This window comes from Vidua chalybeata, chromosome 6, assembly GCF_026979565.1.
Source record: "Vidua chalybeata isolate OUT-0048 chromosome 6, bVidCha1 merged haplotype, whole genome shotgun sequence".
Taxonomy (NCBI): domain Eukaryota; kingdom Metazoa; phylum Chordata; class Aves; order Passeriformes; family Viduidae; genus Vidua; species Vidua chalybeata.
This window is the reverse complement of record NC_071535.1, coordinates 33,921,958-33,939,140: the sequence shown is the minus strand read 5'-3', so window position 1 is coordinate 33,939,140 and position 17,183 is coordinate 33,921,958. Positions and strand designations below refer to the sequence as shown.

At 44.0% G+C, this 17,183-nt stretch overlaps 1 protein-coding gene across 6 annotated transcripts in view; it reads right to left on the bottom strand.

The window, feature by feature from the left end:
* Positions 1–1,406: 1,406 nt before the first annotated feature.
* GALNT16 (polypeptide N-acetylgalactosaminyltransferase 16) overlaps positions 1,407–17,183 on the bottom strand; it is a 76,471-nt gene continuing 60,694 nt past the window's right edge. For all 6 annotated transcript variants that reach the window (XM_053944820.1, XM_053944821.1, XM_053944822.1 and 3 more), the window contains 5 exons: positions 15,257–15,340; positions 14,121–14,262; positions 12,729–12,845; positions 4,900–5,039; positions 1,407–2,524 (listed from right to left, as the gene is read on the bottom strand). In XM_053944820.1, coding sequence (XP_053800795.1) covers positions 4,902–5,039; positions 12,729–12,845; positions 14,121–14,262; positions 15,257–15,340 — 481 coding nt within the window. In that variant the 3' untranslated portion in view covers positions 1,407–2,524; positions 4,900–4,901. The remainder of the gene's footprint in view (positions 2,525–4,899; positions 5,040–12,728; positions 12,846–14,120; positions 14,263–15,256; positions 15,341–17,183) is intronic.

Below are 17,183 nucleotides of genomic sequence, written 5' to 3'. Positions count from 1 at the left end.
AGTTCTCAAATAAACTGAGTATTTAAAAAAAACTAACAAAAAAAAAAAGCAACAAATCCAAACAACACTTGATTTTCCTTTTTAGGTAAAGCATCTACTGAATTTGACCCAGCTGTATGACTGCTGTGGACATGGTGTTTCTAGGTTTTCAGCCTCCAGCAGAGAAATTACTCCCCTATAATTCTTCCCACATGAACATGATCTTCTAGTCTCTTTTGAGGCACATATTTCTACTCCAAACTCTTCTCTACTTTATGTATGTGTCAGACCACTGCATGTCTGACCCTATCCTCTTCAGATGGTAACCCATCCCTCACCCATTTCTCCTTCCCTCCCAACCCCACTAGTCTGGCTCTTCAGAAGATCAAAACTCTATCATTTTCCTAGGTAGGACTAAAAAAAGTCTTCCCAGCCATCATTACAGCCTGAGAACCTCCTGGTTTCTAGGGCCCTTTGGTGGTCATCACTCAGGGGGTGCACAGCAGAGCTCCAGGGACACAGCCCAAATATGTCCTGCTACAAGAGCAGCACCAGGAGAGAAAGCCTCAACTCTTCTCCTTTTTATTGAGTTCCCACAGCACTCAAGCATCAGGCACCATGGATAAGCAGGGGTTCCCCCCACACCAGCTGATTTCCAGCATACCTTCACCCTCCTTCCTTAGACAGATGCTCTGGCACAGCTGTTTTCTGTATAGTCAGATCCAGATCCAGCTGATCCTAGCTTGAAAAAGCCTCTGCCAGGTGAACTGGCAGGCTGTTAAGCCCTGATTTTAAACTCAAAGTCTCCAAATTGGCACTGCTGGCTGGGCTTTCTTTTTTCTCTCTTTTTTTTTTTTTTTTTTCTTCTATTTCTCTTTTTCTTTTTGCCTTCTCTTTTTGTTTTAAATAATATGAGCTTAGAAAAGCTTACAAGCCTCCTTGAGGAGTCACAATATTTGAAGCTCAGCAATGCACATGCTAGGAAACATCTGTGGGTGGTGATGCCTCTTTGCCCTCAAGCCAGAAGCAGAAGAAAGGTCTTTGGGAGGCTTATGTAAAAAACAGGCAGGCTGCTAGCTTAAGGAAAATATCAAGGAGGGAGTAACAGGAAGAATTAATTCCCCACAACCCCAGCTATTTCTTCCAGCATGTAAGTCAGCACATTAATTGCCAGGAAGAACACTTGTCTCCCTATCCAGATGAGAAGGACTATTCCAGTCCTTTTTAACTGGTACCCCATTGTATCCTAGAAGCATCTCTGCCTGCTCCAGCAGTATCCCTCCTGAGGCAACCCACAAACCCATGCAGAGAACTGGAGTATGTGTATCTAGGAACAAACCCAGTGAGAGACAGAGGAGGGGACCAGGCAAAAAAGAACACTCTTTTCCAGTAGAGGAAGCAAAAGGGAATAAGAACAGGCTGAAACACTTATTTCAAAATGGATTTTATTCCAGGCATTAAACAGATTCTGGCACATGCTTTTTTTTGAAGAAAAAGGAAAACTAATCTGGGTTCCACATAAATTACATCTGGCAAAGTGCAACTTACAACTGAGTGGGGAAAAGAAACCTTTTGAATCCGATTTCTGTACAACAGTAGATTCAGCTCCTCTTAAATAAACTCCCATTGGTTCACAGCACAGGAAATTACATTGGATGCTCTGATACAGTAACAGCTTTCTTTAAGGGGTATTACCAATGCAAATTCTCTGTCTTGACAGTCTAGGGGGCTGTTTAAAGTAAACAGGAGGAAGTCCTTGAGGAAAAAAGTAGAGATAATATTGTTCTTCCTTCCCTTCAGTGCAAAGGAAATGTAGAGTATGTTAATACTGAGTTTGAACAAGACTTTGTTTATTCCAAGAAGAAGTTCAGTTTGCCCACACTTGACAGCAGCCATTTGTAATGTACCTCCTTTTCAGCAACTGCTAAAATACATTGGAAACTAACAGCTTCCAAAAGATGATGTCTGGAGAGGTCTGTGTTGAGCTAAAGCAATGCTTTAGCTGACAGAAGAGTGAGTAGTTGGGAGGTGACCTCAAGTGAACGTGTCCAAAACCAGGTAGAATTAAAAAATGAAACTCCAAACTCCACAAGCAATTTGAGTTATTGACATCTAGCATATGTCCACCTTTGCCCTTTCCTCCCCCAGGCCACGACACCTGAAGAAGGAGAGTGTCCCATCTTCAGCAGCCCCAGCTTACAGCCCAAGAAGGATGCCAGTTCACACTCTGCCAGGAGGGCAGTAGGAAGAGAGGCACAAATCAACACAGCCAGTCCAGGTATGTCTGCTCCAGGAGCAGTCAGCAACCTCCAGCATGGGAGCTAAACACACAGTCAAGGGCAGCAGTCATCATGCTGACCAGAGCCCTTTGAATTAGGGCTGGCCCAGAACCTGGAGACTGTAAATAAGCAGAGCTTCTGTGGTCTGCAGCAGTCAGGAGCATTGTTTGCAGAGGAGCTGGGTCCTGGTCCCAGAGTGGTTATGAAGAAGGAACTGCAAGAAAGCTGCACACACACAGTGGGAGCAGGGAGGAAGGAGGCAGTACCTGGTAGAGGAGTGAACATGCTGTTAGATGCAACACATAAGCTGCTGGAGAGTGAAATGGGGGGAGGTTAGATGGTCCACTTAGGCTGTGTTTTGACGAAAACACGTAATCCTTTCACACTTCATTGTATATGGAGCTTACAAACAGTACCTGCTTAGTGGCCCTTCATCTGTCTTTGCATCAATATTTTTCAAGCCAGGTAGATAAGAACTTGACTGTTCCTGTCTCTTACTGCATAATGATGCTATTCTGAAAGGATCATCTCCTGTATACTCTTGTTTTAAAATGCAGTAGCTAATAGGATGGCATATCTGTCCTCAATGGGTCTGTCTGGCCTGCTCTCATTCCATTCCTAGGCTATTTTCCTTCCATCTCTACCCTCTCCTGACCTCAGTGGTTCTGGCCCAAAGCATCTCTATACAGGGAAAGAGAAATTACTGCAGAGTCATTGCCCTCATTTCCACAGAGAAGAGCAGCTGCACTATTCTGTAAAGATCAAAAGAAACTCCCTTGTGAGTTTTCACAGTGCAGGCAGGTCGTTCTTCTGGCTAATCAGTGCTCAGATGGGGATATCAAAGTGAAGGGGGAGACAGGATAAGAGGTTCTGCCACATGATAGATTTAATTTTTTTAAACCAAGAACAAAACATATTGTCCAGTTTTCACACTAAGCACATGCAATGTATGAAGAACATTATCTGTTCTTTTGTCAAGTGTTTGGGCTAATACCAAGCTAAAAGAAAGAATTAAAAAGAGATACAAACATGATCAAAAGCAAACAGCTGTTCAGAATCCAAATGAACAACTTGTTTCTTCTACACAGATCAGAAATGATCTAGGCAAGCAATTGCCTAATGAAGATGGTCCCACCATCTGGTTCCCCTGTCAGGTTCTTGGAAAAGAGGGTTGTTTTACAAAATCTATCTCAAGAGGAAAATTTAACAGGTCAAGTTAGGAGAAGATAAGGTTGTGGGGACTTTATTTGAATAGGTAAGCATCCCTTGGCAGGTTTGAAAACCCACATGCAGCTAGAGCTGACTGGTAACTGGGATCAGGATTGGGGCGCTAGCTAGAGACCACCAGTGTCTTTGGTATTTCCAGAACAAGGGAGCCTCTCTCAGGGCAGGCCTACATTGTGGCAGCATTTGTGAAGGGGGCAGTTTCAGCTTCACCAGCTAACCTCTCCCCAAGTTACTGACTGGGAAGTGAGAGGAGTGTCAAAAGTAGAGCAGCCCCAACCCTTTTGCCATGTCTTTCTCAAGGAGAGAAGGAAAAGCAACTAGACAAGGGAGTGGGTGGTTTGTCATGCCAGGCTCAGGGTCTATGCAGAACTGGAGAGACAAGCGTGAGAACTGTGGCCCTGCCCAGCCAGCAGCAAGAAGTCTGCTATGACCTAGGGGCTGTCCCCTTCTGTCTCTCACAGTGGGGATCAGGGTGGGCTCCTGCCACAGCCTGAGCCATGTGGAGCACCTCTGTCTGTGTGTGCTGCCCACACAGCTCTGTGCACCACTTTTGGTGTGGGCTGCAGTGGGCAGTGGCTGGTAGCACCAGGAAGAGCAGCCAGAGAACAGTCCCAGCTGCCCTAACATCCCCAAGTGCTGGCACCTGTCTCTGACTGGCTCCAGCAGAACATGGTACCCTGAACCTGCAGGATTGGGCCACTCTTGGAGGCAGGGCTGGCCTTCCACATATAAGTTGGAAAGGAGACTTTCAGGGAATAGTCCCTGAAACAATCCCTGGTTAGGCTGGTAAAATAGATTGTCCCTTTTCAATCTCTCTCTGCCTAACCTCAGCACATTTGGCTGTAAGGCAGCTTCTGTGGTCAGAGGAAGGAATGGACCCACCAAAGAGAGGTGACAAACCTGCCCCCAGGATTTGCTAACTCCTTCCCCACCTCTCCACTGATCATGATGACTCTTCTGGCCAGTCCTCACTGAGAGACATATGCATAAATGATGCGTGATGTTAGAGCAAAAAGCCAGGGAAGCCAAAGAGCTACCACAGTTTGTACAAGCATAGCCTAAGCTGCTGGACTGAAGGTTTTGGACCCTGAATGCAGAAAAAGGAAAGAATGGGAAGAGCTGCAAGTATTGGGCTGGGTCCTCCTCCATCCCTAGATGCAGCCGTGCACAGGCATCAGCTACAAAGGAGAACTTAAGACAATAGATGGGAAGATTTTGACAACTATCCTGATTCCTCTCACCCCAGCTTCTTCTCTGAAAAGCTCAAAAACATCAAGTGCTCAGCTGAAGTGGTGGCTTACTGATGAGCACAATGAAAACATTTAGGGTCATACATACAAAACCATTCCTCCCTTCCTGATCCCCCTCTGCTCCCAGTCTCATGCACAAAGAAACAAGGAGATCTCTGTGCTACCATCATGTTGCTTGTAGCAGCTCCCACTGTTGGCCAGGTACACCTGCTTGACAGGGGCTGGTCACCACTCTTCCAGTCTGGTTTTCCAGGCAGAGACCGCTGACAAAGTGTTGAATGAAACTGCCTTTCATCTTCCACTTCTGTGAGAAGACACAGAAAAAACATGATGTTACTTCCATTCCCCTGCAGAACTGTGACTTCAAGTTGAGGGTAATATCAAGTAAATTCCATCAGCTGGGGAAAAAGAAAATCTGGGTATGGGCAGCATCTCTAAATCACTGTGTTCCTGTACTAATGACACCTGCAGTTAGGTAGGGTTAGGGTTTAGCTGAGTTACAGGGCTGGATACTCAGAAGCATCTAGAAAGCAAACAACAGTAGTGGTCACAGCACCAAGCCTTGGCTGAATTCAAGAGGCACCTGGACAATGCTCTCAGGCACATGTTATGACTCTTGGGGTGTCGTGTGACGGGCCAGGAATTGGACTTAGTGATCCAGATGGGTCTCTTCCAACCCAGCGTACTCTATGATTGTGCCATGTTATCCACACAAAAAATCAGCAAGTAATGGCATTTTCAAAGCGTATTATAGTCACAGTTTCCAGGCCATTCTCTATCCTGGGCACCCAGATACCCACCAAAACTTGAACCCCTCCTATGGTTGCTTTCCAATCCATGGAGAGCAAAGCACTGACATGTCTCCCAACACTGAAAGCAACCTGTCCATAAAAAGCAAGAATCACACTTCCTACTGTTTGACTGGATCTCTCTCTTATCCATTGTTCCTTCATCTCTTTTTTCATCAAATTCAAAAGGTCTCATATATAACCCTTTCCTGAAGATCCACTTTCGGTCGTGCTACTTACCAGAAAACAAAAATATGTCCTAACCTTGAATTCAAAATTCTGCTGGGAAAGGGCTGTACCTTCCATCCTTGCTGGAAAAAAAACCCTAAATCTGGGAACACTGTGGCTGATAAAGAAGAGAAATGTAGAAATGAGTCTGTGGATTTGGGATCTCCCAGATGAGGCAGTGTCATTCATCTCCAATGGGGCACAGCTGAGTTCAACAGGTTGAGAAGACAGAGGGGTCCAGGCTCCAGGGATTTTCCCTTTATTCTTTTCAGCCACAGATGACCCAGTTAGAATTGTGGTCTGGGTGCTCAGTCAGTAAAGAGCTTAGGAATATTATGAGGATGTTTTGACTAACCCGATAGACTGATAAAGAAACAGTTTGATAATACTGATGGACCTCAAGAATATTGCAGAAAAGATATGCAAAAGGAATTTTAAAATTTCCTGCAATATCTGAACAACATCAAAACCTACCAACATTTTAATTATTGGGTAGCAGAGCAAAAGGACTGCCACATGCTGTGTGGTTTAAGATATTCAGTTATGTTCACATATTGCTGGCAGCTGTTATGTGTCTTGGAGGGCAGGGCAGTTGCAAAGCCCAGAGTAATCTGTTGCTCCTGTATCAGGTATTTCATCAAGTATAAATACCAGAGGCAGCATCAATTTGCAGTATTGCTAGCCATGTCTGACAGGACAACACTAAAGGAGAGCTGTTTGTGCAGCAGGAAGAAGCTGATTTTAATGGAGAAGGGGGCAGAGGAATGCAGTGATGATGGACAGGAAGATACAATGCAGTCTTTGCACTACAATGCCCTCACCAGCTGCTACAACCCACTGCCTGCACAGGTCCCAGAGCCATCTGGCTCCCATCTGGCAGAAGGCTCCCCACAAAGAGCTGAGGAAGAGCTAATATCATAAAGCAGCAGCTGTAATGATGGAGCGTAAAAGGAGGGGGTCTCTTCCCCTGGCAAGCTGAGCTCTGTGCCTGGCTGGTGCCATTGCTGCACAACAGCCTCCCCATCAGCGTCTCCCAGCGTTACAGACACCCCAGGGAAGAGCTTTTTGACCTTCTCCAAAGCACACCTACTTCCTTGCCCTGCACTTTCCCACTGCCTCTCTGTATTTGTGAATTCTCACTCTCCACGTTCTGCTGTGCATGTGCAAGAGGAAGCCTGCCAGCTGCCTCTCCCACACATCCCACAGCTCACCAAAGACCCTGCTGTAAACGAATATGCTGAGATTTGAGATGGAGAACAAGGCCAATTACCAAGAGATACTGGTTTTTTCTTTCCCCTTGCTGTTCAGCAGAAAACTAGCACCACTGGAGGCTTGCTCATGCTATTCCTTCAGATGAGAGACCTGCTACTGTGGCACCCATCCATGCTGAGCAGGTACCCACTGCAATGTCTGTACAGAGAGTCTGCAGCAACAGGCTCAGCAGGACACCAGCAAATACTCCCCAGAGCACATCTACTGCTATTAACAAAATCAATCAGCTTCCCAGTGAGTCACACCACTGGAAAGCCTAGAATGTCAAGTCACCCCAGATCCTTTTGTTCAAAATAAAGTGGGGCAAGGATAGGGAAGGGGGAGGAAGAGAGAAGGTGAGGCTCATCTGGGCTGCAGGAAGGTGCCAAGTATGTAGATGTTATAAAGCACACTAACAGTAAAAGCCAAAGTAGGGCTTCTCATCTCAAATGTATGGGATATTTTCAGAATGACAAATTTTATTTGGATCAGACACACTGCCTTTCTGCCCTTCATGAGATACCAGAGCAACTCCCCTGACTTCACCTGAACCTTTCAAAAGGCCTGACTGCAGACCTCAGGATTACCAAAGACAGCCCAAGAGTCTGCCCTGCAGGAACACATCATATCTCAGAGCTCTCAGGAGGGTGGGCAGTAGAAAGGGATGGAAACAGGAGATAGGACACTCATCTCCCACTGTCAGCCACCTCAGAAATGAGCAATTTAGTCTAAACTAGTTGCCTGGTGACATAGTTATGGAGGGGTGCAAGGTAAAGGCCCATTCTGGGAGGACCCAGCTTTCTCCACAGACCACAAGGGAAGCCTGGACTGGTAAGTGTTAAATGATAGCAGTAATGACCATCTTCAGAAAAAAAATAAGGAGTAGAAACCTCCTGCATACACGTTACAGGGAGTCCTCTCTTCTACACCCAGACATTATGACTCAACTGTATATGAAAGGAGAGCTTTTGGAAGACACAGACATTGCACAATCTGAGAAATTTTGGCTTGAAAATCCTCTTTGTTCTCCCTTTCTTGTGCAGATGGAGATAATACAGTTTACTGGTCAGAGTATGTTTGGAGTGAAGATGGAGACAAAAAAAAAAAAAAGAATCCATTTTTTCTTTGAAATATTGTGTCTTGATCTTCTTCCCCAGTGTCAACTCAAAATTCCCCCCAGTTTTTTGCAAATCTCTCTCTCCCACTTTTTTATCTATCATTTCAAATTAGTTTTAGGTGGCTAGATAGAAGCATTCCACATGCAATAACTAAGAGGGAAGTGAGAAATAGCCAGTATTCTTCTATCCAATATATACAAGAACTGAAATTGTTTACAATCGTCTAATTTTTCAGGGTAACCAAAAGTTTTCTTTTAACCCCCAGTAATCCAGGCAGTGCAGGGTTTCTCTCAAAATCCTAACTGTGAAACAATGGAATTGGCCAAGTTCAAAGAAGCACAGCTGAGAAAGGCAAATTTTGTTCATGAGACGCTTCAAACAGAAATGTATGGAGAGCTGATAACTGGAGTAGCCAAGGATGTTGTAAGTTGTAATTGAGTGTATTTGCAGAGCCATGGGCAGCCTGAAGCTGGTCTTAAGCACTAAATTTTAAATATATGAGCAGAGACAGAAGATGGAAAAGCTCACATCAGCATCCAGCAAGTACTGTCTTCCTTTGAGCACTTAAATTTGTAAAACTAAATCACAACTAATAGAAACTCTTGTCTCCTGAAAACTACTTTCAAGGTATGGCATATTGCCAGTATTGTTTTACCTACTTATTGTCATGAAGGTGCTGAGTCAGGTGCTTTCAAAATAGACAGGCTTTCTCTGCTTTTCTTTTTGGATATTCTATATAAAGTTGCATTCATCTTCAGGTAATATTCACTGAGAAGTAAAGTGGGAAAAATTTCCCAATGACATACAAAGGGACACAGGATTTCAAATAATGTTTGTCTCACAAGAACACTCAGTGTCCTCATTTTCAGGCTGAGGTCGCATTCCTTCAGAACATTTTAATGAAATATAGCTGTTTAATAGGATTTCTCAGCATTTCTTGTTCTGTTGGGGAATATTGTGCCAATGTTTCTCATTTTCATTCTCTTGTTTTAGGGTCTGACTCTCACTTTGCCTTCTATTTGTCCTCACTATAACACAAATTAAAACACCACTCCTACTGTCAGTCAGAGCCAAAAAACAAAGCTGAAGGCAATAATTTATTGTGCACTCAACTAAAAATGCTATTCTCCAAATAACATTATGGATAACATCCATCTGGTTTGAAATCTAGTTCTGATTATGCAGAATAGCTTTTGGCTGGTCTTCTGCTAGCAGTGCCAGCTGTTGCTGTTGAATGATCAACAGGATCATGTTGCCAAATAGATTTCATTTTTGGTTTCTTTCAACCCAAGGAAGCCTGACAGCATCAGAAATCATCTGAAGTGTGACTATTGTCTCATATCGTCCTGCTTGCAAAATTCTAGACTTATTTTGAGGTAATACTCTAAACACAAATCACAATACTTTAAAGCCTCTGCTAGAATATTACCTATATGTCAGATGGACTGGTTTTAGCACTCAAAATAAACAAAAAAATTATCTGTCTTGGGGACATGCTTAATGCAGAACAGCTGTGTAGCATGGGCATAGCTTCAGTATGTTTGAAAGCAGAAATCAACTTTAGGAGCTATATGGTGCTGTCATAATGATTTAACCAATCTACTCCCAGGACACTAAAAACCAAAGCTACCACATATACCATTTTTTGTCAGAAAGGTTGCTTTTTCATGACTCAGACACAGACATGAAATCTACATCCAGAAAAATCCAAACATCTTTCACCACAGATCTCTGATGACAGTGACAGGAAACATGTTCAAAGCTGGACTTCCATTACTTAGAATACTGTAAGTGTGATGAGTGTGATGCAAGTTGCCCACGCCCACCTTCCTCCACTCAGACCACATCACATACTCAGGGCTCTTACTTGTCATTTCCAGACTTGCAAAGTAGCTCAGCTGCAGCTCCTCTGACTTTCTGAGAAGCCCACTTGAACTGAGAAGTGGGTACACTCAAGCACAGTTTGGAAGCACTGCTCTCCTCCAGCACCTGCACTTTGGGCTGTGAGTGTTCATGGGGAGACAAGGCAAGCTGTAAGGCAGCTGAGGGAATTTGTTCCTTCCAGCTTTGCTCTTTCTTGGAAATTAACCTCTCAAATTTCAGGAAGAGAGAGAATGGAATAGTTTACAAGATGACTGACTTCTAGCTAATTAAAATCTAATGTCGGTGTTAACAACAATTACTGTTGTGTTTATGGAAGGAAAGAACCATAACAACATTCCCTAGGAACACAACAAACTTGAGCATTGCAAGTAGAATTGGCTTTATAAGCAGAAATCTGAAATGGGAATTTGGGACTACAAAAAAGGCCCCAACGTTTAAGAGCATTTAAACTCAAATTACATTAAAAATTCAAATGCATTTCTCCCACTTCACCCCACCTTATCCATTCAGCTGCAAGGCAGTTTGGAATGGCAGCTGCAATTCAAATCAGTCTCTAATTATTTGAAATGCTTAAACAAAATCCTTGCTTAGAGTCAGCTGGTTAAATCATCTGCTAGGTCGAGTCCTTAGTGCAAGTGCAGTTTGCTCACATAAGGTAATGGAAAACAACAGCTCACACTCTTAAGTGTGTGTATGTCTTTATAATGAGCCTGTATATAATCAACACATCAAGACTCAATAAATCCAGTTCCAGCAGCAGAATAAACCTGCTTGTGTTACTGTGGATTAATCTCTCTTCTGGCTTCTGATGCAGCTTGGACTCCACCCTCCTTGAGGGACCCTTGTCCTTCCATGACAGAGGAAGCAGGGAAAGACAGCTGATTTTGGCAGCTGCTAAAGTCCTCTCTGCTGCCAGGGAGGAAAATACTGTGAGACACATAAGGAGAAACTAAGTGACCTAATTACACAGCAATGGGATGAGTGATTGCCAACAAGAAAAAGGAGCAGGCAAGCACAGCCCACCTGGGATACCCTTGCAGATTAATCCAAACTCAGAGTTTTCCCAGTGTATTCATGGTGACAATTCTTCAAGGCATTTCTGCATTAACCAACTCTCCAGAGGAAAGTCTACACAGGTTTTCCATAAATGGCAGGATTGGATTTCAGTGCTTTCTTTTGGGAAGAACTAATTTCAAGGATTCATATTGCATTAGAAAGTACTGAAAAAAGAAAATACTGCTGAGAACTGGTTGAAGCTGAGCCATTTTCTACCTTTGGGCTATCAAAACAACAGACATGTCAGAAAGCAAAGAGTCAGCACAGCCTTAGATGACAGAAAAATTGCTCTCTCTTGGTGTAGAGGGAAGCATGGGAACTAGGAATGAAACAAGTCCAATCTGCTGTCTGCCAGTGTTGTGGTGTTCCCTTTTATGCTTTGCCTGGTTCTGATAAAAAGGCACATCACATCTCTGTTGAGGGCACCCTCACCATTGCAGAGGCCATCCCTTACCTAGTGTTGTAAGGCAAAAGGATTGATTTGTCCTGACAGATTAGGGATGCACATCTTGGAAACAGCATAAGCCAGGGAGCTGCATTTTATTAGGAACATTGCTGCTGTGTATTTTTCCTCTAGGGAGCGGTTCAGTTGGAACATACAGTGCTTTTTGCCAGTCAGTATCTCTTAAATGAGTTGCATGCACTCAGTTTTAATGGTCTGCTCACATGTCCAAAGACAGCACAAAGAAGAACACAGGTATCTCACTTCAAATTAAATAAACAAATGATAGCACACATCCACCTTTCCTTTAGGTATCTCAAAGCAGTTGCCTCACCTACCTCTCTTTGGTGCTATGTTTCATTCATGCACCAATCTGGCTTCACATAAACTCATCCAAGAAGTGTGGGAATCAGAGGGTTTTGGGCAAGTTACAAAAGGCAGGCCTCAGAGACAGCAGAACTGCGATTAGAGGTAAGCAGTAGCCATAAGATTTGTCAGCAGAAAAGTTATAAAAGGAGTAGAAAATTAAGGACAAATAGAACAATAGTCTGGGTATTAACGCTTGGATAGAATAACTCCCTGAGCTACAGAAAAGTATATCTAGCGAGATATTAAGAAGTTCTAAGCTTAATAATGGAGCTCTGTGCATTGTATCTTAAGGCTTACAAGCAGGCATTGTATTCAAAATAAGCAAGCATTTTTTTAACAAAGGTACATGTGCTTGTGGTGGTTGGATAAATCTACTGTCAATATGCTTTTGCTTTGTGTGATTGGTCAAAAAACTTTTAAAGTGAGTTGTAACGTTAAGTTCTTTGTCTGCTGCCAGGGATGTGAGCTGCTGGCATCTTCCCATTGTCATAACGATGTAATGAGACTGATTCTGGAAAACAAACAGCTCGAGGTGCATTCCCCAGCAGTCCTGTCCTGTTTGTGATTTGTACATAGTCCCCCTGTCAGCAATAAGAAGCAAAGTTGGGGCACTGCTGAGCTGGAGCCAACCATGCTGCCAAGGGCCCAGGCAGAGCAGACACCCACATCCTGCACTTCCTGCTTGGTCACACACTCTCTCATACATCCAAGCTTAGGAAACACACCAGAGAGGGAGATGCAGACGATGGACTTTAATGTGCTGTGATAGTACTGGGTTTGCCCCTGCTGGCTGCGCTGATGCAGGTACACTGGCATGTGGCAATGAAGGCATTAGAAAGAGGTGCACAGTTACCCACCTGTCTGCCATCTTTTTGATTGCAAGCTTCCAATGTGATTTGAGAACCAGTAGAGAAGGAGGCAATGGAAAGACACTTGTCCTGCTGTCTAATTGAAGGGTCACTGAATATCCACTCCTTTAGAATAAGAAAAAGAAAGGTTCCATTAGGATCCCAACAGTGATCAGATGAGGGAGAGGGAGCTTTTTCTATCAGATATTTAAAAAACCTTCATCTTTTGTTCTCTTCCTACAAAAGGCTCCCTGAGAAGACTACCACAGCAGATGCCACCTGATCAGAAGTTTATGCTCAGCCTTGGTGCATCATGACCATTTCAAAGCCTGCAGCTGGCTCCCCTCACTATCTGAGGTGTCTGATTAACCCTGGAACTCACACAATTCTTGGCTCTGCAGCTTTATAGATTCAGGCCTACAAAGCAAGGAGGATCCCAAGCCCTGACATACATGACGTGCAACTACCTCTGTATATTTTGCACAGCAGACATGTTCTCTAACAGGTATCTGGGACCTATAGATTGTTAAGCAAAGCAAAACACATGCAAGCATATCCATATATCACCAGCATGCATAAGGGACAAGTTGATTAATTTTTTCCTTCCTCTGACTAGATGGATACCTGTTCCAATCAAATGTTACTAGTATACTTTCCCCAAGGAAGAAATACAAAATGCAGTAAGTTTCAGAGATTTCAAATGCTAATAACAAAGAGCAATGAGTCAGGTTAAATGGCACACTGAATGCTGGCTGCAAACTAGTTTACAACAGTTAACAGATGTGAATATGTGAACAGATGTGAACTTCTGGCTTAAAATACCCTACTGTGACCCTTCACTTTCTCAAGCTGCTTCCCTCCTGCTTTCAGTCACCAACAGAGAGTCTGAGTGCAGATCTTCAGCTTGTATATACCATCACAGCTCCACTGCACTTAGGAGAGCTGCTCCACATTACTGCCACTGGGGTCAGCTATTTAAACTCCATTTGTGCTTTATACTGGAAAACATCTGCAATACAGCACAATTCAAGTCATCTGCAGCTACAGCTGAGCTGGCAGAGCAAGGAATGTTTCTAATCCCCCCAAAAAAATCTCATAGCTACACGCCAGGGTACAAGCCACGCACAGGCCCAAAATGATTCTCAATGAGTATGTCACTCCCTGAGCATCTAAACACTTACTGTCTCTAAGTGATGAAAACCTTCATATTCTATGCCTGACTGCTGAGTCTGTTGAGCCAACAGAGCTCTGAGAGATGGGCTTCTTTTTCTGCTTACTACTAAAATCATTACAGGGTCAAATTCTTCCTTCATATCAACCCACCAAGGCCAGAGATACCTCTTCATTCAGGAAATGAAGAGTAGGAGCAGGAGCAAAGCACCAAACTGAAGCCTGCCTTACCTGAGTGAGAGGTGGATTGTTCACGGTCCCTTTACAGTTTCCCATGCCAGCCAACACATTCCCTGTGATATCCTGTGCCTGAGACTCCAGACAGTTTCCTCCTTGTCTAATTATTCCCGGAATCAACTCTTTTTCAGGAATCCTTGAAGTAAAATGACAGTTGCATGGTACTTGATACACAGAAATTACCAAAGTATTTCCACATTTATAAGGGCTTAATTGGCCCCGACTGAAACACAGTTTCCTATATTTGACAGAAAATTAACAATATCATGCTGTCCACTGGAAATATCTAGAGGAGGCAAAAATCAAGTGAGAACTTGGCCAGAGGACTGATTTGTTTCAGAAGGCATACCAGAATCTTCAGGGGTACCCTAAGCAGTTTAATGTGATTATTCTGAAATTCTGAAAGAGGCTGTTTCCAGCAAAAAGCCATATCCACACTGATTTGTTCTGCTTCTTCCTCCTCCTTTTTCAGTCTTCTCCCCAGATAACACATATTCTTGCCTCATTGGTAGGAATGCAGGAAAGATCTGTCAAGGCCAGACTACAGCTGGATGTTTCAGCCTCCACTCACAGACACAGACTGAGATGTAAAGATGTGTTGCCTTTACTGAGGTGTAAAGATGTGTGCTGGTTTGCACAGGTCAACAACACAGCTCTACCCAGGCTGTCTCCCTGCTAAGCAAGGACACAACACTACTGTGTCCTGACCCAGGGCAGGGGAAGCCACAGGGACAACTGGTTCTGGCATTCCTTAGAGCCTTCTCTGAACCACCCAAACCTCTGCACTGAGGCTGTCCAGTCCTACTTGGCTCAACTCCCTCCAGACAGAGCATCCAGTGGGCAGAGACCAAGTGAAAACTGGGAGCGGTGTAGTGCACTGGCACTTGTCTCCACCCCACATCTCTGAAAACACCACTCTTGCACATCTCCAAGGGACAGCTGTGTAGGGCAGAACAGAAGGCAGAGCTTTTGCAGAGCTGTGATAATACAAGCCAGGAAACACAGGAGGTTTCTCAGCAAAAAGAACAGAGAAAACCTTTTCCAAGCCCACTACTGTCAAGGCTCATCTTCTCATTGTGACCCACCTCCCAAATCCCTCAGAGATTTCTACAAGCGAAGAACTGACTCACTTGAGCTCAGGGTAGACATTCTCCAGATACCACTGGAAGGATTTACAGTTCAGTTTGTGTCGCAACTCCACCCGGTCTGCAACACTGGAAACACAGGGAGTTTGCTGAGAATAAGGCAGTGAACAGGAGGGAGGGGAACAATGAAGATTGGCCAGGAGGTTTGAGGGAAATTACATTAGTTTTTGCCATTACTCATTCTCCCATGTAATTGTTGCTGGGTTCAGAGCACTAGCAGTGACCTGAGGTGAAGACGAGGAGAGAGGCAAGTGGCAGGAAATAGGAATGGAAAACAAACACCTTCAGAGAGCTGCTCTTGCACTTCCTTTGGCTCAGAGCAATGGCAGGGCCCAGGTCCTACTTTGTTAAATAACACATTGCAGTAAAACTGCTGTATGATCAGGAAAGTGTTTGTGCCTCTGAGTGCCCCTGTAGAGGCATACCATGAAACCTGCACAACCATCAGCTGCTGAAAAGGCCTAGAAAGTGTTTGTGCTCAGGTACATACAGATGATTCTTCTGTGTGTGCTAAAGCCTGTCTCTAGCCATGGCAGCAGGCCTAGGCCCAGGTTGGAGAACTGAGACCTGAAGAACTTAATTATTTGTTCTTAAGAAGTTTGGGGAAAGGGTAGGAGTAAAAGGGGAGATTAACTTAACATCTTGGTAGCTGCCTGCTGTGGCAGTCCTCCCACTGCTGTTTTGTTTGGCTTTAGCTGGCTGAAGAAGAGGATTTCCCTGCAGCAGTCCTACTGAGCAGCGAAACCAGGAATTCTCGTCTTTAGGCTATAACACTACATTTGTGTGTTGGGAAGGAATTTCAATGGTACCCGTGTACCACTCCATCCTCAGCCCACATAGGCCATTGTACATATACATGAGGCCACATACTGCAGGGGAATGTTCTGAGATTTTATATTCACACCAAAATTGAGGGGAAGGAGGATCCATTTTAGAGCAAATTGTCAGTGATGGTGTCAAAGGCATTTGCACCCTAAAATCTAGATTTAATGCAGGTTCACAGAACTGTTACTACAGGAAATTGCCTGAAAATTTGCCTCAAAGTCTTATGCTTTGCTCCAGCTTTTATTCAGCCAATGCTGCCAGTAAAGTCACTAGGTAGTCTGTCTAAACAAGAACTGAAGATTTTGCCACTAAAACAAATGAGCAGTATATCCACACACAATATGCAATAGTCTGGTTTCCTTCACAAGCAGCAGGGTTACTTACTATGTGGTCCCAGTCCAGCTGCTGCAGTCAGCTGAAGGACTGATAAATTAGGTAGGCAAAGCAATTTTTATGAAGATATGTAATGCATCATGATAATAAAGCAAAGTGTACAGCAAGAAAAGTGATCTGGTTGTCATAAATAAGTAGGAGACGCATCATTATCCTGTGCAAGCAGCTATACATTTGAGATACAACCACATTTGCCAAGTCCTTACACTGATACAACAATAGCCTTTTGTTCAGAGGCAGATAAAACCCACAGAAATGAGCAAGCTCTCTTGGTTTTTTTACATTTATTTGGAAGTCATAGGACTTTGAAGAGCAGACAGCAAGCTCTCCTCTCATCCCAGGTTTGGTATCCATCACTGATTTCTGGGTCACAGAGAACTGTTAAGCTGATAACAGTGAATCCCACATGGCCTGAAAACAGCTTTAGCAAAGGTGCTATAAGAAGCACAATTCTGCAGATTGTGTTTCTAAATCTTACCATCAACCATGCTCTCTCCTGCCCTACAAACCAGGCAAACCACCCTCCATCCAGCAGGAAAGTGGGGAGCGCACCAAGTGCAACATGCCCCATGTGCCAGCCAGCCCATGCTTGACCTGCGATTCTGCATCTGCACAGGAACTTGAGCTCAAGCTCAAGATACAGCTCACATTTCCACAGCAGCTGCATGCTGTGATAGAGAAATATTCCTGTCTA